Raw genomic sequence first — 20,291 nt, forward strand, 5'->3', positions numbered from 1 at the left:
CGAAACGATAAATACAGATCGCCACCGACAGCAAATGATTGAGTTAAACTTTTCCTTTAATTAGTTTAACTTTAATGATGCTTCTTGCCAGTAAATCTCGCCAGTAGCCTGTTAAACCCTGCTCACTGGCAGATCCAGTGTGGGTTTGATTTTTGATAACGATATTGTCGAATTTGACGCCAATTTAACAATGTTCCGCCTGGTTCTCATTGACGTTTAGGATTTTTTTCGTAGTTCGCTGCACATACCGTTTAGGATTCTTTAAATAATTACGGATCACTTTTTCGGATCTCTTTATTCTTCGAGCCATTTCTCGAATAGCAACACCCTCCAGCCTATATGACTCTATCAATCCTTTTTCTTTTTCACTTAGAACACTTCCTTTTGGCATATTTAAGTAATTCACTTGCAAAACTCGTTATGAAAATTACTCTCGGAAGCAAAACTCAAAGTGCGGCTATAGAAAGTTGACAGAGTTTATGATGGTCTCGTAAATATGTGCAGGAGACGTTCTTGACCGTGTGATGTCTATTACCTTCAACCATTCCAAGATTGTTTGGAAACTTTTCTATCGTTTTTCTAATTGAACTCACTGCAGACATAACAGAGTCACATAATTCACTCGGTAAAACAGTGTGAAACAACAACTTACGCGTCAAAAAGAACATTGTTTTTGTTTATGCTGCGATATGTTTATACAACAACTCAAGTCGAATCTGGCTGTCAACATCTCTTAAGCAAAGGACATGGATCGATGCGGACATCCATCATACTTGTAACGGCATTCCCTTAATTTGCTTCGTTTTTAATAATGATTTCCGAACGTTTTGCCATTTTTGTAGCATTTCCTGTTGCGCAGTGCTGTTGCTAAATGTTATCTCTTTCAATTTATGTGAGACGCGGTTTGATTATTGTACCGAACCGAAAACGAAGCAACTGCCGTCAAACCTATCGAAAGTCCCGCACGGAACGGCCCACCATTTCGGCGAACAAGCTGGCAATCATAATAAAAATGAACTGTTAACTACTTTTTAATCCAATTCGTTTTTCTTTTTTTTTGCCCGCCGGTGGCCACATAAATCGCATCACCGAGAATTGTGTGTCCGCGGACACAAGCGGATTTGCCGGACACGGCCGGCCGGCCGGCGGCGGTGATCGCTCCTGCCTAATGAAGCGTGCATCGCGGCGCCGTGTCCAGTGACAGGGTTTTAAATACCCACCGACAAGTATCGAAAACGCCACTTACGCCCGCCCGTGTCCGGGGTCCACCACTTTGGACGCAGCGCAACCACAAAAACATTCAGAAAACCCCACTGCCGTTGCGTGTGTCTGCGTGTGCCCGGGTCTCGGGTCGTGTCGGGTCCACCCGGACCGGACCAACCGAAAATGCATCGCTGGCGATTCCTTGCGGCGTCACGGAGAACTCGTCCTTAATGGACTGGATCCACAGGGCCAGTGGGACCGACCGTTACGGGATCCGTGTCGTGTGCAGTATTTTTTGTGATTCTTCCTTCCGAGCACCACAAAGAGGTCCCCCCCCGGCCCGGCCGGGGTCAGTGATGCAAAACGATTTTCCACCCATTTAGCCCGACCCAGCGCCTCGACTCTTTTGCGCAAGAACAACCTCAACTACGACGACGGCGCTGGTCCGGTCCGGTAACACAACACACGGGTCAACCGCAATTTTATGGTGCACTTTCGCATCGTCCCGGCCCGGGTCCGATACGGTCCCAACCACAGCCAACCCGAGCCCGGCACCTCCATTACTCAAGCCTGGTCAATCCGCGTGTCCGATGGCCCGTGACGGGGAGGACCCGAGTGGAGCCGAGGTCGAGAATGGTTCTGCAAGTGGCCCCGCCGCCGGTAATGGTCCTAAGTGCCCATTTTGTGGCATGTTTGAGTAAATAAAAGGCTGCAATTAAGGTGGGCCTAGCAAAAAGGGCAGAGCAGGGCGGCCAACGTCAAAGAGTGCGCCGCCGCCACCAGGAAGGAAGCAAGTAATGAGGAAATCATGCAGCAAATAATAATCATGATTGAATTTTAAAACCGAAACCCACTCTCCCGAGGGCGAGTTCTGGAATGAAATTATAAACTTTGGCTGTGAGTGACGGAGAGCGAGTCCTGACCCTCCTGTCTGACCAGCCTGAAGTGGTCCTGGGACACACAATCGATCAGACCAGGCCGAGCAGTGGCCATTTCGAGGATTATTACGATTATTGGAGTCACAACACGCCAACCCGACCAACTCCGACAAATTCGGTCGGCACGCCATTTTGTGAAATATAATTTCGCTTCACCCAGCGAGGCCATTTTTCGTAAATTAATCCGATAAGGTTCCGCCGGTGCCGACTACCCAGAGGCGCACAATAAACACCCCAAAAGAGGCGCACAAAGTTTGCCTACCGCTCTCCGACCTGGGCGGCCGACTGTCTAGGTGAAGTTTAATTTCTTTCGCAAAGAGGCTGCGCTTAATGCACTCCCGTGTCGGTCCCCCCCCGGTCGGTTTTTGGCAAGATTTAGAGCCCAGGGCCCGGGGCCGACTGAAGTCATAATTTATTCACGAAACAATCCGTAAACAATCCGGAGCCGTTTGCCGTTGCCGTCGTCGGACTCTAAAACTCTTTCCCGTGCCCCGGGGGGAGCTGCTCCCGGGTTGATTCCGTTTGTTTTGGCAACAACCGGGGGCGCTTACCACAAATCTGGCGCGCACGTGGAGCCACCACCACCCCGATCCGCTCTGGGCTGGGAAAGTTTCACGGAGCCAAGGATACCACACCCAGGGTCAGAAGCCACAGCATCCGACGTTCCGGAGTGTGGATGGAAATTTAATCAATAAAAGCGTCGTTCCGTAGAGCGAGTGAGAAAGAGAGAGAGAGGTCGAGCAGGCTAGGAGATCAATATGCAGGGGGCCGTCCAAGGGTGTCCACGGTTGACCGAGAAGAAGCGGAGCGAGCGGTGTCCTTGCCGTGGCGGCGGTCTTATTAATTTAATCTCACGGCAGCAGCACCAGCAGCCAGCCGATGGCGGCGTCCTAAGAAAGGACACAAAGGACACAAAGGACACACGGATGGCCGGTACACGGGCCCGGCCCGCGCGCGCTACATTATGCTACGCAAACAAATCTTTAATGATGATCCGTGGAAAGTTGTTGGGCGAGAATTAATTTCGCTCCCCGCGATACACCGGTAGCGGCCGGTCGGTGGGAAGGATGGAAAACTGTTTCACATAAATTGCTTTCCCCGTGGCCCCTCCTGACCCCCATTTAATTACCGTGCACAGCAGCCGAGAAGGGGTCATCGCCAGCCAGCACCCGGTGGTCGGTCTCAGGTTGGAGAGAAGACCAAATAATCGAAGTGCGTTCGAGGTGCTGTCATTTAACGTCAAAGATGGTGACACCGGGACGGAGCATCGATCGGGGACACCACCGATCAGTGACACCGCTTGGCGCGGAGGGGGCAAAAACTTTTGCGGTCACGACGGACCCGATACCTGACGACGACCCGATACGGGACGGAACCGACAGCGAAAGGCGAAAAAACTTTGTTCAATTCGTCCAACTTTCGCACGGGGCGCTTCTTCGGACGTCGTCGTCCCACGCCGCCACGGCACGGTCCGTTGAGTTTTCGAGCGTAATTCGTTAATTATTCACAGCACACGGAGCATGTTAATGAAATTTCGTAACTCCAGGCGGGCTGCCAGGAGGACGATGGGCCGAGGATTAAGCAAACGTGCCGCAAGAAGTAGCCGCCGCAGGATGCAGGATGATGGTGAGAATTGACAGCGAACCCAAGGCGCACGGGCGGCCGTCTTGGGTTTCGCCTTTCATCTTACCACCCCGAATCTGAAGTCCTTCGTCCTGGGCCACCCCCCTAAACGACTGACTGCGGAGGATAAAACGCAAATAACATAAAGATGTCATTCAACGGAAGAATTGGCTTCTGCGTGGCCGTGGGCGTCCTGCCGCTAGAGGACTAGAGCACTAAGCTTGTTAAACCCTCATCCATTCTCCTCACAGTGGCGCGGCGCTTTGCTCACCACCACTCATCGCACACAGCTTGCGTCGTGTGATGGTGTCCTGGCTCGCTCGCCACGGGACGTCCACCCGGCCCCGGCTGGTTGGTGCGCCCCAGGACGAAAGCATTAATTAATTTGCAGATACAACTGTCCCGGCGCGCGCCCACGACCGACGCAGAGTGAGAGCGAGGTTCGTCGTCGTTCTAAATCGAATCTATCCGATCCGCGGGCGCGCGACAAGACGGATGAGTGGCAGCATTTGCTGCTGTTTCCCGTCTTCTTTTTTTGTAATGGGGACACACAGAAAAAGGGACAATTAGGCTGTGCACTGCTGTTCTTCCCGGCGGCCTGCACACGAAACTAAATAAATGGTTTTAAAAGGTGGTCATTAAAAGCAGTGGGCCGTGGCGCGTCGGCGGCTGCGGCGGAACCCGCCGGCGGATTTTATATTTAAACCCAAATGGGCGTGAATAAAGTTATAAACGATGTCCGGCACACAGTCGCCGCCGCCGCCGCCGTGGGGCGATGGAGTTGCTGGCGAATAATAACAGTTTGTCCGATTATTTTGACAGGCAAATCCACAGGGGCACGGGACAACAGTTTATGAGGCACAAACCATGGGGGCATCGTGTATGTTTTTGCAATCACTGGAGAGGAATGAAAGTTCCATTAAAATCACAGCTCACAGCTTTGTCAATAAAAACTTTTAGAGAATCGAGTTAGAAAAATATTGGCCATTCTGGAATTAATTGAAAACGATCCATCCAACACAGCGCCAAAAAGGGAAGGTATCGCAAACCGAGTGCTCCGAGTTGGTCCGTGATGACCAACGATGGGCATCTCTGTGCGGTGCGTAGGAGTGTGCTACTCCAAAGTGGCCCCCGTCCATTAAACGGGACCCACTCTGGGGCTGGAAAGTGAACGAAGCGGACCGTGTGCTGCCTCCTTTGCCATATGTTGAGCGCGCGCCCGATTCGGAAATTGTGTCGAATCGACGAAATCCGGTGGCGATCGGTTCCACTTTGGCCACCAGCGCCTTTTAGAGAGAGAGGGACAGAGAGAGAGAGATTTTACCAAACGCAAAAAATGGACTGAATCACGCGGACGCGGCCGCGGGCGCACACACGCGGGGAGACCTCCTTTTAAAACCGTAAAACCCGTTTATGCCGCGCGACGCGCGCCACCAACGGATCATAGATCGGGCGGCGGCGGCGGCCCCGGTCCCAGGGTACCGTTCGGTGCGCTAGATCAGGGACCCGGCAGCAGCAGCAGCAGCCTCTAAAATGGAATGTCAGAAAGGCACTACCGGGAAGGCCGACGAATGGCGAAATGTGAAATGCAACCCGCGAATGCAACTCCGAACGCCTTTTGCTCACCCGGCGCACGGCGCGACGCGGGGTCGTGAGAAGTAGAAGGGCGAAAGCATGATAAATCGCACTCAACGCGGCGCAAGTCTGTCAATCTGCGGTCGACACACGATCAACGACGGCCACACGGTTATGGTTTGATGAAATCACGATTGTGGCGACCCGTGTCCCACGGATGGACCTCTCTTCGGAGCCAAGCTCACTTACCTTTCGAAAAGCGGGGGAAAAGAAATCTCACCTCTCACCCGGGAAGTGGCGGCGATTCGGTTACGGATTTGAACTGAGATCAAGCGCCAGCAGGCGATGGCGAATCGGACTCCGGAAAATGGTTGTGCGCGGTTGCGTCTGTTATTAGTGGTGGTGTGCGCGAAAACGGCCAACAAACGCTGGCAACACAAAATCGTGCCATTTACTTCGATTTGGACGCCGCCACACCCCAACAAAGATAAACAAAATCGAGAAAGGCACGATCAAACCATAAAAAGAAGGAGCAAATGACGAGCGCGGCGCGGCCAACGAAATACCACGTCAAACCTCGCGTGGACCTCGCGCGGACTTTTGTGGGCAAATTTGTGGCTGGCCACGGATCGACGCCAGAAAGGTGAACGCCAACCCACAAAAAAAGGGGAAAAAACAAAGTCGGACCGCGAGCGGAGCGGAGCGTTTGCCAATTTTTGCGCGCCAGGCGCGATGATCTCATTTATTTGCGCGTTCGTTGGTTGTGAGAAGGTAAATAGAAAATTTTGCGCCCCTTTTTCGCCGCCACCCGCCGCAGAGATGAAAGGGCAAAGGGGCACAGGGGCACAGGGGCGCCGGGCGGGGTTCATAGATCAGTGTGCGCCAACGTGCCGTGGTATTTTTATTTATTCAACTCGCCACTTTTTTTCGCGCCCGCAACGGGTTGCGAAACATGGCTTCCGGCGCAACAGAGAGAGAGAGAAAGTGGCAGAGCGGCAGCAACATCGATCGTTGCCAAGAGTTGATCAATATTAATGTCGGCCCGCCGATTAGGAGGAAAGTGATTGCTTTCGACCCGGATTTGTGACACACAGGACGAAAAATGGAAAGATCCAATTTCTCGGCCCAACAAATTAATCATTTATCAGAGAAAGAGAGGGACACGTCATAATTTCTTTGCGCCATTAAGAAACGATCAAACGAGACACGGATTGCCAACTCGTCCTCGGGGTGGTTTCGGTGGAAAAGTGACAGCTGGCCGCAAAGGAGGCGACGGTAAATTGAATCACGCGGCGAACAACTTCAACCGTCAATTCATTTAGGGTGCATTACAGAGATCCAATCAAAGCAAACAATGTTTGCATACCGACCAGCGCCAGCGCCAGTGGAATTGCAGGCCGCAGAGAAAAACCAGCATGGCCTCCTCTCTGACGAAAGCGATCGAAATAATTGCCATCATTTTGCCCGGGCCCGGTCGCTGCCCGTCTGCCCCCGTCCGTCTGCCAGGCCGGCTGGCGGCTCTCGGGCACGTTCCGTGTCTCATATTTCATCGTCTCGACCATCATCATTTCGCCTATCTACGATTGCCACGCGTCAAAAGCATCAAATCGCCCTGCTCATCGGGGCCCAGAGAGAGCAAGTGAGAGTCTCTCTCACTCACTCACACTGTGCACAGTGACTGTCAAAAAATGAGGCAAACGAAGCTCTCGGAACTGACACGGATGGGTATCTGTGTGCTCCTCCTCGGGCCCGGCGCATTGGATTCATCATATTGGGTCTGCAAATTAATTCTTCGGTTGTCGACATTTGTGGCCTAACTACAGCAAAGCCTTTGACTACTTTAATGGAAGTACTTTCTCTCATCTTTTAGGTAATTTACGGGTTTCGTATCGATAAAACTCCTCCTCTTCAGAAGCGATACAATCAGAGACCCATTTTCAACACGTTTATAAGAATGATAAGAGTTTCATGAGATGTTGGGTAACGTTTTAACCCATCCGACGTTTTGTTGTCGATGAGATTGTCCATCAATAATTTCGTTAGGTTCTGAAAGCTCACAGTACACCACACCTTTCAAATCCCACCATATGCACAGCATAACCTTTGCGCAGAGAATATTTCACTTTGGTTGCGATGGACCTGGTTCACCAGACTGTATCCAGGAATTTTTGGGTTTAGGATTCTCGTAATGACCCTAGTTTTCATCATCACTGACGATTCGGTACAAGAACCCCTTTCTTTTCCGCCGTGCAATCAGAAATTCGCAAATGGTCTTCCTTCTTTCAATTCACGTGGAACCCAGTAAGATATTTTTCTAATCATTCCCATGGCAATCAGGCGATGGGAAACTGTCGTGTGGTCAACTTCTTACATTTCTGCAAGTTTTTTTTGCGTCTGACATGCATCCCGATCAAGCAATTCTGCCAATTCTTCATCATCAATCTTTTTTGGCTTGCAAGCCAAAATCACCACTTTTAAACCACGCAAACCATATCTGACACGCTCTGTCAATAAGAGCAAGTTCGCCATAAACATCCATTAAAATATGATGACTTTCGGCAGTCGTTTTCGTCATATTGAAGTAATGAAGATTTACTCCCAGCGAAAACACTTTATCAGGAACAAAACTCAACATTTTCAGATGCCTAACAAAGGGAGTTGTTTAGACTTTAACTAAAAAATGAGCTATCAAACACATAATTCACCAAAAAATTGTAAAATTTAGTAACGAGTAACGAGATCTATTGTAAAACCACAAGAATTAATATGCACACCTAATAGCTCCGATGCCCGATGCTGCCGCCCCGTCTTGCACAAAACAAAACCGAACGGGTCGCGCTGATGAATTGTCCGCGTTATGCTTCACCCACTTCTTTTCGCTACTCGACGGTGGCGGTGGCGGCCGAATATGACACGGATCCGCGCGCTCGCGACCAACGGACCGTAGAGCCGGAGTCGGAGCCGGGGCGGACGCTAAATCAAATCACCAAATCCTTATTCGCACAGACGCTCTCTCTCTCTCTCGGTCGCGCGTGTGTGGCGCAACCGGAACGTGAGGAATGCGCCACACAGAACACGCAACACGAGAAATCAGGAAGGCAGGCGGGCAAAAAAGAGGATGCATACTTTTTTCCACGCCACGGCCGATGACGATGATGATCTCTCGCTGTGTCGCGCGTTGGAAATTGAAAATTGAAACGAAGTTCTTCGCCTACGTGTCCATCAGCAGCTCGTATGCTTCGATTGTTTCGAACGAGCACAGTGCTCGTGGAGAGAGCAATAACACGCAGCGCCATTGGTACGTCCGAGGACGACTTGGGGCCATAAGTGAAAGCTAACAACAAGTGAGAGATCGCGGGCACCACACGACTGTACGACTATTGTCATTCGATGGGAATCGTGTATATTGTTATCGCCACAATAGAAAAGAATATCTACGCTCTGTGCCATTTAAATCTGTTAACCGGGAGAAAACTTTATCGCAACTTATTGGTGTGTATTTATGCGAAAAGTTCCACCAACTAACGGCCATCGAGACAGAGAGATCATAGACAAGCGCCCCCCCCGAACACAACCCAATTTAACCCCCAAGCGCATAGGAAGAAAGTAATCCCATAAATGAAGCACCCCATTCCGGACCGGCGGGGGCTTTTCGGCCCCGCGCGCGCCGGCAAGGCCACAACATAAAGTTAATCCTACCCGAGACCACCCGTTTATCCATAAAACATATCCCCAGCAGTCGCCGCTGCCGAGGACACAACCAGAGAACAAAACAAAACACGGGCGAGTTCCCCCCGGGTGCCGGTGTGGCAAATAAAATAATTTCCGGTTTAGCATCCCCGGGCCGGGCCGGGCCGGGCCGGGGTCGATTATCCTTACGCGCGAGAGATCGTAGGAAATTGTTATTACTGTTGAGCCCTAATTACACTGCGTGGTGGTGGTGCATATTGTTGCCCGAGGGGGAGGGACGCTCCACATTCCATCGCTACACTTCATTAAACGGCGACGGGGACGGGGACATGGGCGGACTCCGCCGGACATACTTTCGGTGGATTCGATATTTCAATTAAATGCCACAGCCGGCCAGGCCATAAAAACATCATGTTTGCGGAGTGCGCGCGCCCGCGCGTGTCCTTGGCCGTGAGCATAACACAGGGCGCAGGTCTCTCCCTCTCGTGGCCGCCCCGCCGGTGGCAGGGCCGGTGAATAATTTATCATAATCATGAATCATCCTGTGAACGCGACCGGCCGCGACGCCGCGCTTCGAGCTCCAATTCTGGGTAATTCCGAAATTCCATTAAACATATTCATCCACCCGTAAATACGAGAGCTGCCGGCCCTCTCGGCGGGGGGATGGAACGACAAAGAATATCGGGGGCCAGTAGAGGTGATTCACTTTTTTCGCTCCATATGTCGTGCCACAAACGTCACGGTGGAGAGCATATTTCCGAAAAACTGATCCTTTTCGCCACTAACTACTAATGCGATAGAGTTCGCAGTGCGTCTGATAAATGGGTACTGCCAGGACGACGACCGACCGGAGAGGACGATGATAGTGAAGCAAAACTTTTGGCAAACTTTGGCCAGCCGAATCCAGGGCCAGTGGCGGAAATGGTTAGAATATGCTACACAGAACCCAGCATTCGAGGCAACACAAAAGGATCGAAGTGTCCTCGTATCGCAGCAGCAGGAGCAGGAGCAGCTGTAGTGTGTTGTGTTGGCCAAAAATCGTGCTCTGAATATGTTTAGTCACGGCGGCTTTGAATTGGAACACGTTTTTCCCACCTCACCTCAGTCACCGCCCGGATCGGACTCGGAGCTGGCGTTTTTCATCATCGACCGACGAGGCATACGTTGACACAAAGTACGGCGCAAATTTGGAGCTCCCGCACACGGCACGGCATCCAATTTGCACTTTCCAGCAGAGCACGCACCGCCGCCGCAGCAGCAGCAAACCGATTGTCCTCGCCCGTGAGGAGCAGAAATCATGCTCTCTCTCGGGCTCGGGTAGTCGGGCTGTATCAGATCGACGTGCGAACAACACGGGCGCCTTACAGACCGTGAGGTCAGGCCCCGGGGGTGGGTTTGCCAACAGATTTTCCGATCCGAAAACTTCGATCCGGTGCTCCATTGTCCAAATAACGGGTTTTTCCGAAGGCGACGGAACGATGTTCATTTCGGTGTGAATTCGTTTACGCCACTCGCTGCAATTACTGGCTGCGGCTGCGGAGAGGACCGCATTTCATTAAACCGCCCGTTTGCTGTGCTTCTCGGGATGCTTTTCTCGGTAGTAAACGCGATATGCAGGAGAATAATTGAATTTTACGTCTCTCCACGGACCCTCTAATCCGGTGGGTGACTTCCGGCCGGTCGGTCGGGTGGCTGAATGGCTGCAGCGGAACAATACACACGACACGACATCCTTGGGCGCCTTTTGTGTTGCCGCTCTGTGTGCCTGCAATTAGATTCCCCGAGTCCCCGCCGCAGGATAATGCGTGCGCCTCTGTCCGTTAACTGTGGTAAACCCCCAAGAGGGATCCGGTCGGTCGGTCGACTGGCGGCCGCATGGGGTGGAAACGTAAACCACTCATTTTCAAATAAAGATTACTTTTATTTACCCCTCATTGCCTTTCGTCACACACAGCGTTCGGAAATCGAATCGAATACAACACAACCCGGGACCGGAACCGGTATCGGCACCGGGAGAGGATATAATTTCATTCGATTTCCTTTCCGCTACAATGCAAACAGAGTCCCGGCGCGTCACGCGGGGTCCTATATCCTCCCGCTCGGTCCGTGATTGAATTGATTCCCTGAGTTCGAGAGACGCGCTTCGGTTTCAATTTGGAACGCAAATAAAACCTCACGCAAAACACGCAAAAGGCCCGCAACGACGACCCCCATATACAGGGTGGCCCATTTGGCGTTCTTTTTTTGAACTTCCAATTACTTGATGTTTAAGACGTCAAACTTAATTCTGCAAATTGTAATCATTCAGTATACACTTTGAAGTTGACGAAATAATACTTTTTACGCTTGAAGAAAGCTGGGATATATTTAAAATTTATTTCCAAAGTGGTGGGTCGTCAAATCATTCGTCAAAAGCACATTTCATTGAAGCTCATTTTCACCTCGATGGCTATGTTAATAAGCAGTATTGCGGTTTGGAAAACCCACAAATCGTGCAAGAGAAGCCAATGCACAATAAGTGACTGTTTGGTGCGGATTTTGGCTCTTTGGTTTATCGGTGAAATTGAAGCTGAGATCTTGGACGGCGTTTGGTTTCAACAGGGCGGCGCTACGTGCCATACAGCGTCAGCCAAAATCGATATTTATGTTAAGTGAACAAACCAGCAACTATTGACAACCTCAAGACCTAAATTCAAGTTGCTATTGCCAAAATAGGACCAGAAACAATGAAAAACGTACTCAAAAATAGGTCGACCGAATGGGCCACTGCCAAACCAATTGTGGTAGACATTTGACCTAAATTGTTTTACATTTAAAAAAATTTAAGAATCAACCTTTCAAATAAAAGTTCAAGCATCGAAAAGTATTAATCCGTTTTTATTTTATAACCAAATGGAAAAAAGAATTCGGGATGGGCCACCCTGTAAAACGAGGAAAGTTACTTTACAAAACAGACCGAAAGAGAGTCACCATTTTTTTGGTTTGGTGGTTAAATTACTTTCCAGTTTCAATTTTCACAATCCACAACCGCGCCCCGCTCTATGCGCCACCGATCGATAAAATAATCCGGGACCGCCGGAGCAAGAAAAAAAAAGGCGGAATGGAATGGAACGGCGTTGTCAACGTTTTGTTCATTCATTAGAACAAAAATTTGAACATGCAATCACTGGGAATGGCGACCCCAAAAAAGGACGACTGGCGGCCAGTGCCAGGTGGGGGCCAGTGGTCTCTTCCCCACAAAAGCAATTAGCAATTATTTTCCAAACGTACTGCAGACGACGACGGTCCCTCTCCTTTCTCTGACTGTGTGTGTGCGGTGCGGCGATGCACGGAAGGATACTCTCGAGCCGGTCGGTCGGTGGAGGAACTTTGTGGCCTCCGGGACCCCGGGGTTTTCAATTTCGTATTTGCATGCAATCAACCACAAAAGCCAAAAACCTCACACACTCTCGCGCGACTGCGGACTGTCGAATTCCGGAGCCGAGCCGAGAAGTTGCAGTTCATCTCTCACCATCCTCCGCCACCGACGGATGCCCGGTGGGCTGTGTGTTACATAAAAAAGCATAGACACGTGGGCGATGCTGCTCGGTCGTTCGATTGAATTGTTTCCCAATCGGTTCGGGTGCTCGGGATGTCAATCACCACCACTCGCTCCGGGGGTGTGTGTGTCGTCGGGCCACAGAAAAACCCCAGAAACAAAAGGAAGCTAATGAATCCCGTGCCCGTGCCCTTCGGGGGACGACGGCGGTGACCAAACATAGCGTGGCCCCCGGGCTCGGGGGTAGCATTTAAAATGGTGAGTGCTACCCGATTGAACCCCCCGCACTTCGGTGTCCTTGCCCGGGCGGGCGGCGGCAGGGACAGAAGGAGAAAGCGATCGCATTTCGGTTGTGTTTGTTTTACTAATGCCATTGGCAACGCGCGCGCGGCGGGCGCTGCACTGTGGGGAAAAGGCGGTCATAAGTCAACTTCAGTCAACAAAGAAACTGAGGGTTTTAGTTATATTAGCCTAAAAAAGATATGTTATCTATGGTAAATCCACATTTTTAGCCTTCCATGTTGTGTAGATTCCGAGAAATCATCTGTCAAAGTCAAAAGAGTGATAAAAATTGATCATTAAACCCAACTTTTATCAGCTACTTTAACGCGATCGTTAGCACAGTTCTGTAACGGTACTGTACCTGTATTATACATCATTCGAAAGGTAATGAATCCTTCTTTTGTATGAAATATTCAAATGTTTACGTTTGACATTGCTAGTATATTTTTATCGGGAATTAGTACAGAAAATTATGAAAAAATATAGATTTTCAACTTTGGTGCAATGCAACAAAAAAATGTATCGCGTTGTACTGCCTAAACGAGACATTACAATTAAAATTTAGACCATTTTAAACATTTCCAGCAAGTTTTATTTGCTGATTTCGGCCGAAAGTTTCACAAATTCCTATTTTAAGAAAACAATTCCTGAAGCATAAAAGATTTTAGTGTCATTCAAATTGTATAGCTCAGGCGTTTAAAACCTTAAAATAACGGAAAAAGCTTATTTATTATACTTGAACGCTTGTATTACACATAAAAAGTTGAATTCAATCAAAACACATGCAAAGAAAACAAAAACATTGAAAAAAGTCCATAGATTCTTCCTAAAAACAAATATGTCCGCCTTTCCCATACAAATTCCCTATTGTGCGCTGGTTGTTGGCTTTGTCTCACAACTCACCACACAGACACATACTCCCAGCACACACCGTTTGATTTGTGGCAATCGGAATTGACTCCTGTTTTGGGTGGGTGCTCTTAGTGTGAATCCGGCGCCGGGCGAACATTGCATCCATTGCACACGATTCGAGCCCCTGGGCCATGTGCAACGGAGCTCGAATGTTTTGTTTTTTGTAGCGGACAGAAAAGCTGGACATTGGTGTCAACAAAGGAATCCATCCATCCATCCATCCATCCTTCAATCCGTGGGTTAAAATGGCGCACTTGGGATGAAAACCCCATTTTCCCGAGGACACACTCGGCTATTGCGCATTTATTCTCCAAAATTAACACACCCAGCGGAGAAGAAAGAGCATCTGGCGTCTCTCCCTCGCAGCCGCGTGTAATTTTCAGCGTAGAAAAGCGGAAAAACGCCAGCGGACCTATCTATCCGGTCGCGACGGCGGCGGAGCAACAGTCGCAGTGCATAACTTTGACTTACTCTCGCCCACGCCACCACCGAGAGCCAAGCACATAAGAGGCGTAGTACCTGCTGCTGTGTGTTTATCGCGCGCCCCACATCATTATGCTCTCCAAATCATGGTGTGTCTTCTCTCAGGGCCCGATGTGCGTCAAGGTGTGCGGTCAACCCGCAAAACACCACCGGAAAGTGGTGCCAACAACATTCTAGAACATCCGGCGCGCCCGAGACACAATGTTGATGAGAGAATAATGGCCAATATTTATCGGAGGTGAGAGCACGGAGAGCAGCACGGTTGTGTCGAAGAGATTTCCGTGCTCCTTTTCACACTTCACGGCAGCGGCATTGATTTTTATGCGTCAACAATCCTTCATCTCGGTGGGGCCAAAAGTGCACTCCTAAAATGAGAAGAAGCTTCCTTGCGGAGAAAGTGTAGCTTCTGACGGAGCTCACCCTAAAAAAAACAAAAGCTAGAGCCGATAAATCCCGTGAAAGAACCCATAAAACTTACTCCATTCGCCGCAGAGTGGCTCACTTTTACTCGACTTTCGTCACGCTCAACTATCACGGCTCTTTCTCTCTCTTTCTCTCTGCCGCCGCCCCGCGGGCTGGCTCCGGGATCTTTCACCTTCTTTTCCGTTCCATCTCGGATCACGGTTCGCGGCGCGGCGGTCAAAAGGTTAGCCAACGACGTCACAGTCGGGAACGGAGGAGGCCAACCAACCGCCAACGCAGCAGCTTGCAAGCGAGCGCGGCCGCCCACGGGACCGCATTCCAGAAGCATTGACCGTCCCCCCAAACCCCCCCTGGAGCGCTTAAAAGGATGGCGAAAATAGATTAGGTCCTCGCTCTCTCTCGCTGGATGAAAACGGTCTTTTAACGGGGTCCTTTTTTTTGGTTTGATGAATTTAAATTTTCCGGAGAGCAAGAATCCTGCCACGGATATGTACATTTTTCTCCGGAGGGAGCTCCGAGCCTCGGCGCTTTTCCGCGCGATCTCGAGAGCTTGTTGTTTTTGTTTTTATCCCGCCCGTTGCCTACTTTGTCCAACAATTGTGTGGTTTGGTTTTTCGACAGAGGGGGGGAGGGGGGCAACAAGAGAAGATACATGCGTATGTGTGTGTGTGTCTCGAGACAAGAAATAAAAGCAACAACCACGCGAGCCTCCCAACGCGCATTCGCAGACATGGCGTTCGGCTCTGTCTCTCTCTCTCTCTCTCTCGCTCTTTGTGTGGGGAGAGAGGGTTGCTTTGCGCGTGTAATAAATGGTGTAATCGCGGCTCCGGCGCACACCACTACACACTCCGTGTTACATATGTATCTTCTCCGAGCAAAAGGGAGAGAGAGAAAGAGTCGTGGTTGTAACAACAAACTCTTCCAGGGCGCGAGAGAAAGCGCGAAAGATTTGGCGCCCCCTCCTCTCTCTCTCCCTCTCTCTCGAGGCCTGCTCCGTTTTTCGTAGCATCATCGCGAACATCGTGCGTCGTCGTTGTTTGGGTTCGTCACAGCAATCACGGTGTGTGGTGGTAATCGTTGCTTTGCGGGTTTTCAAAATTGATCCAAACTCCTTTCCTTCGGCCAGGGCGGGGGTTTGGGGGGGAACACGCACCTGGTCAGTTCGGTGTGTGTCTGTGTGTGCGAATTCGCCCTTTTGCCGCGAGCGCGATTTGCACCAGTTTCTTTGTGTAAGGTCCTCGTCCCCGCGGAGAGAGAGAGAGAGAGCGAATTTACATTCCATTCGCTGACCGGGAGATGATGGCCCTTGGGCGATGAATATTTAAATGCGAATCTAACAAGCAGCGAGCATCTTTCGAGTACATAATTGTTGCTGTTATCGTCGGAGAAGTGGCCACCATTTTCAGCATAGCATTGGCCGCACTTTCCATTGGCATGCACACGATGAGACGACAGAGCTCTGTGAATGCACACACCAACACCAGCTTAATCGTCACATCGGGCCATCGATTAATAATAGCTTTCGGTGTGCTGCTGCTGCTGCGTGTTCCTCGGCCGCGGGGGGGGACTCTCGGGTCCGCGGCCACCCCTATCCTGTTGCACAAAATAACGCAAGACGACGGCCAGGACGGGTGACAGCAGCAGCAGGCAGTCGGGACCGAAGAGAAACCAGTTCTCGGTCTCGTTCTTGAGAACACAACCCCGTGAAAAGGGTGATTGGCGCGCGGCCGAGTGCGACCACACGACCCTTTGCATCTCTCTCTCTCTCTCTCTGTCGATGGCTGGCTTTTGCACCTGGATTCGACACTGCGGGATCTTCTCTCCGTAAGGGCTCTGGCTGTCATCGTCCTTTGCCGCGGGAGAGTTCACCGCAGCAGGCGTGTAGCGGGGAAAGGAATCCTCTCAAATACACACACACACACAGGGGGCCGTTGGTGGCGCTTCGGACAGCGGGACTCTCTTTTTGCACGAAGATGATGGATTACATTTTGCATAAGCGCCCATCGTAATTGGTGGCCACATTATCGGGAATTGGCCCGTTTTCAGGTCCGTTCAGTTATTATCGTGAGCAAACAAGCGACGATGGCACTAGGGCGGCATTTAATTTCATTTATCTAAAATAATTCAATTACCAAATCGAAAACAAATTAATGGCCCATTGTCGGTCGGCACAGTAATTAATTTACGAGGTTTTTCCGGAACCGGGCCGAGGCACGGCTTGTGTGAGCCGCAATTAATAAGAGGCTTAGGGGGGCTACTGAAGCCCGGTGAAATAAATCATTTTTAGAAGCGGCTCGATCCGAAGGAATGGACCGTTTTTTACGCAATCAAGCCGAAACCGAACCGAGGAGAACTCGGAGGAGCGTCCCGACGGATCCGGCTGGATGCCGGCGCAAATTGTGCTGCTCGCGCCGTGAAAGAACTTAAAAAGCGATCCCTTTTTCGACCGCGTTCGAAATAGAACCCCTCCCGGGGTGCATCACTCTCCGCTCCGGTTTCTGCAGGAATTTGTCGTTCCAGCCAACGGTGTTCTCTCAGCTGTTCCCTATAGGTGCACCCCTCCTGGGCCGTACGCACGCCCCGTGTCCGCTGGTGGCATACCATGCTGGGCCAAAGCACCCCACACGGAATACCCCGCGTCGGAACCGTTCAACGCAACTTAACGCAACTCAGCGCGCGCAACATATGCGGCCAGACCATAGTCTGGGTCCGGGTTTGTGTGCACTTTAATCCCTCCGGTTTGGCTTCGGTTCCGTGCGGTGTTTTTTTTCCCCTGTTTTCTACCAGTTGGCGGTTGGCCGGCCGGGGTCTGCCTGACAGCATACATTGACATGATTATGTTGCCTGCTGCTGCTGCGTCTTGCGCGACCGGTTCCGGGTTTCCACACGCAGTCGAACGCAGACGAACACACACACAGACGGTGGCCACATGTGGTGCAACGGGGTGTGACCCTGGGAAGGGAGGTACGGGGCCTCACGAACTAGAACACACCCGGCGAGAGAGGCGATGCATGCAAACGCAGCGAGACAAATTGAACTCGACCTTTGCCGATGGGAATGAGAAGAGTGAAAAAACCAACCAACCGACCAACCGACCGACCAACCGACCGGCCTACCTTCTTCCCCTCGGCCCGGCGAAACGGCGGCGGCGCAAACTGCAACGGTCGCCGCCGTTGCATCAAAACGGAAGGCGCACGGAGAGCGCATAAAAGAAAGGAACATAAAAACGGAGAAGACCGATCGTGGCGAGGTCGTGGCTCGGGGCCGTTTCCTTTCGCATCTTCTCCTCTGTCCGCACGGTGCACCGGGCTGTGTGTACGATATCCCTTCTTAAGCTCCTTCAACAAACAACCGGAGCCAAGCAAGAACCGCGGAGAGCCTATCTCAGGAAACGGAACACGATCTCAAGAGCTCATTCGCACCCCGGGATGGATGATATTTATAAAATCCGACACTTTGACGACGAAAAGACGTCGCCGTCGTATCCGATGACGAGGTCGTTAAGCGAACGCGCCCGCCCGGTTTGTTTGACCTTTTGCCGGGCAGCGATCGTCGATTAAAGCATCGTTAGCGATCGCAGTGACCCGTTTGACAACGACGTCTAAAAAGAAGGAAGCAGAATCTCGGTAAGCCCGGGGGCCCGCGGGGTGTGTAAACCTTACCTTTGTGGCCGCTAGTTGATGATCGGCACCGTTCTCTAATGATGACGTGGATGCTGCAGCCGGCGCTGTTTTGGATGTTTTCGCTGTCACGGCCAGGGTGTTGTTGCCATGGTTTTGGGCCTCTTTGCGATGGGAAGCGGCGAAGGAACCTTTCTCAGCCGCTCGCGGTGCTGGGCCAACAACCGATGGCGGCGAGGATGACGATGGTCCTCCAGCAGCAGCAGCGGCCGTCGCCGTGAGCTGGCCGTTGCTTTCCTGATTGTCCTCATCGCTCAACGTGAGTCCGGCGGGCGACAGGACCGAGACGCGCTTCTTGTTCACCAAACGCGACGGTTTGCCGGGAAACTTGGACTTTCCCATGGTCGACGGCTTGGAGGGTAGTGGTGGTGGCGGCGGCGGGCGGGTTCGGGGGCGGCTTTTGTGCACATTCCTCTCCGCGACCCCCACCGGCCGGTCGGACCGAACCGTGTGCTGCCGGAGGGTGTGGTGTGTTACGGGGGGGGCTGATGGCTGCTCCCTTCCGAAAGGTCCAACGGCCACCAGTGAACGGAAGCGCAACGGATAACACGGCAGATAAGAGGAGCTCACTCACTGCTCACTCACTCACTGCTCACTCGTGACACTTTAATTGGCACGAAAAAGCACAACACAACGGAAAGAAAACACAACACAATCTTCACATTCACGGCGTGACACGGTTTTACATACGACGGCGTGTGCGGAGCGCAACATTTAGCGCAACGCATGCTGCCACACACAATGATGACCCAACACACACACACGCGAGCTCTCGCTTCTCGCTCACTACCACCACTTGGCGCGTGTACGCACACACTTTTTCCCTTCTCTTTTGCAGCGCACACACCACGAAACACTAACACATACACACAAAGAATGAGCTGGGTTGCTGTGTTGTGATAATAATTTTGACTTCCCCGCACCACCACACGGGCTCCTATGTTGTTTTTGTGGTAATTTTCGGGCTTATCTCTGGATTAACAACCACCGCAACTTTACGTTGTGCCGCCTGATTCCGAGGGCTGTGACTTTTTTTTTCACGGATCACCACGAGAAAAGAGGACTCCACAATATTATGACTATTTGTCGTTTTCGTCGGCTACTGGGACTTTTTTCACTGCCGCTCTCGCTCGCACGCTCAGCTGGAGGGGTGCCTCTCCCTCACTCGCACTCGGTGGCTGGTTTTTCGGTTTCGGGTTTCGACGACGACGGCCGATTAATGGGACAAAACAGTGGACACAATGGGGGGATAGCACAACACGCACACACACACACAGCAGGTTGCCGATCTCGCTGGAGGCTGGAGAACTCGCTTCAACTGGTGGAGACACGAACCGTCGTCGACGACGACGACGTCACCTTCGGATCGTGCCGAACGGCGACCCAAACACTTGCAAACGACGACGGCCAGATTGCCATTTTTCCGCTACCACACTTTTCGCATGCACTCGGGCTGCTCATTTCATTTCGCCCAAACTTTTTCACCGCTCGTCACGATAAAACGTAATTCGCGGTGCGTTCGTTCGCTTCGGATTCACGCGCAAATTTTTCGTACACTCACACTGGTAAAGAGCTCGAAAACACTACACGCACACACGGGCCCGCTTTCCGCTTGCTCGGACACACACACTTTGACAGGGCAGCGGACAAAATTGCGCGAAAGAGAAAGAGGAGTTCGCGCGTTGGCGTAAGATGAATTACAGTGAAAAAACACTAAGCACCAAAGACCAAAGGATCAACCGTGAATCTGAGTGCAAACCGTTCACGCACGCAACACGCAATTCTGGACACGTCCGAATACGAAAAATGTGATGACGATTAAAACGATCACGATCACACGATCACATCCGGCAAAACAGTGAAAATCGATCATTCATTTGAGTGTACTTGCGTATTTACTATTTACTGTATTCGTACGTCGAAAGAAAAGCAACGAGCAGTTTT

General features: G+C 51.2%; 1 protein-coding gene across 1 annotated transcript in view; it reads right to left on the minus strand.

Moving 5' to 3' along the window:
* The window catches only part of LOC128274973 (histone-lysine N-methyltransferase trithorax), a 99,854-nt gene extending 81,165 nt beyond the window's left edge, over positions 1–18,689 (minus strand). The window contains exon 1 of the mRNA XM_053013327.1: positions 18,330–18,689. Within this exon, the coding sequence (XP_052869287.1) occupies positions 18,330–18,689 (360 nt within the window). The remainder of the gene's footprint in view (positions 1–18,329) is intronic.
* Between the last annotated feature and the right edge of the window lie 1,602 nt (positions 18,690–20,291).

The sequence above is a fragment of the Anopheles cruzii genome, chromosome 3 (genome assembly GCF_943734635.1).
Source record: "Anopheles cruzii chromosome 3, idAnoCruzAS_RS32_06, whole genome shotgun sequence".
Lineage (NCBI taxonomy): Eukaryota > Metazoa > Arthropoda > Insecta > Diptera > Culicidae > Anopheles > Anopheles cruzii.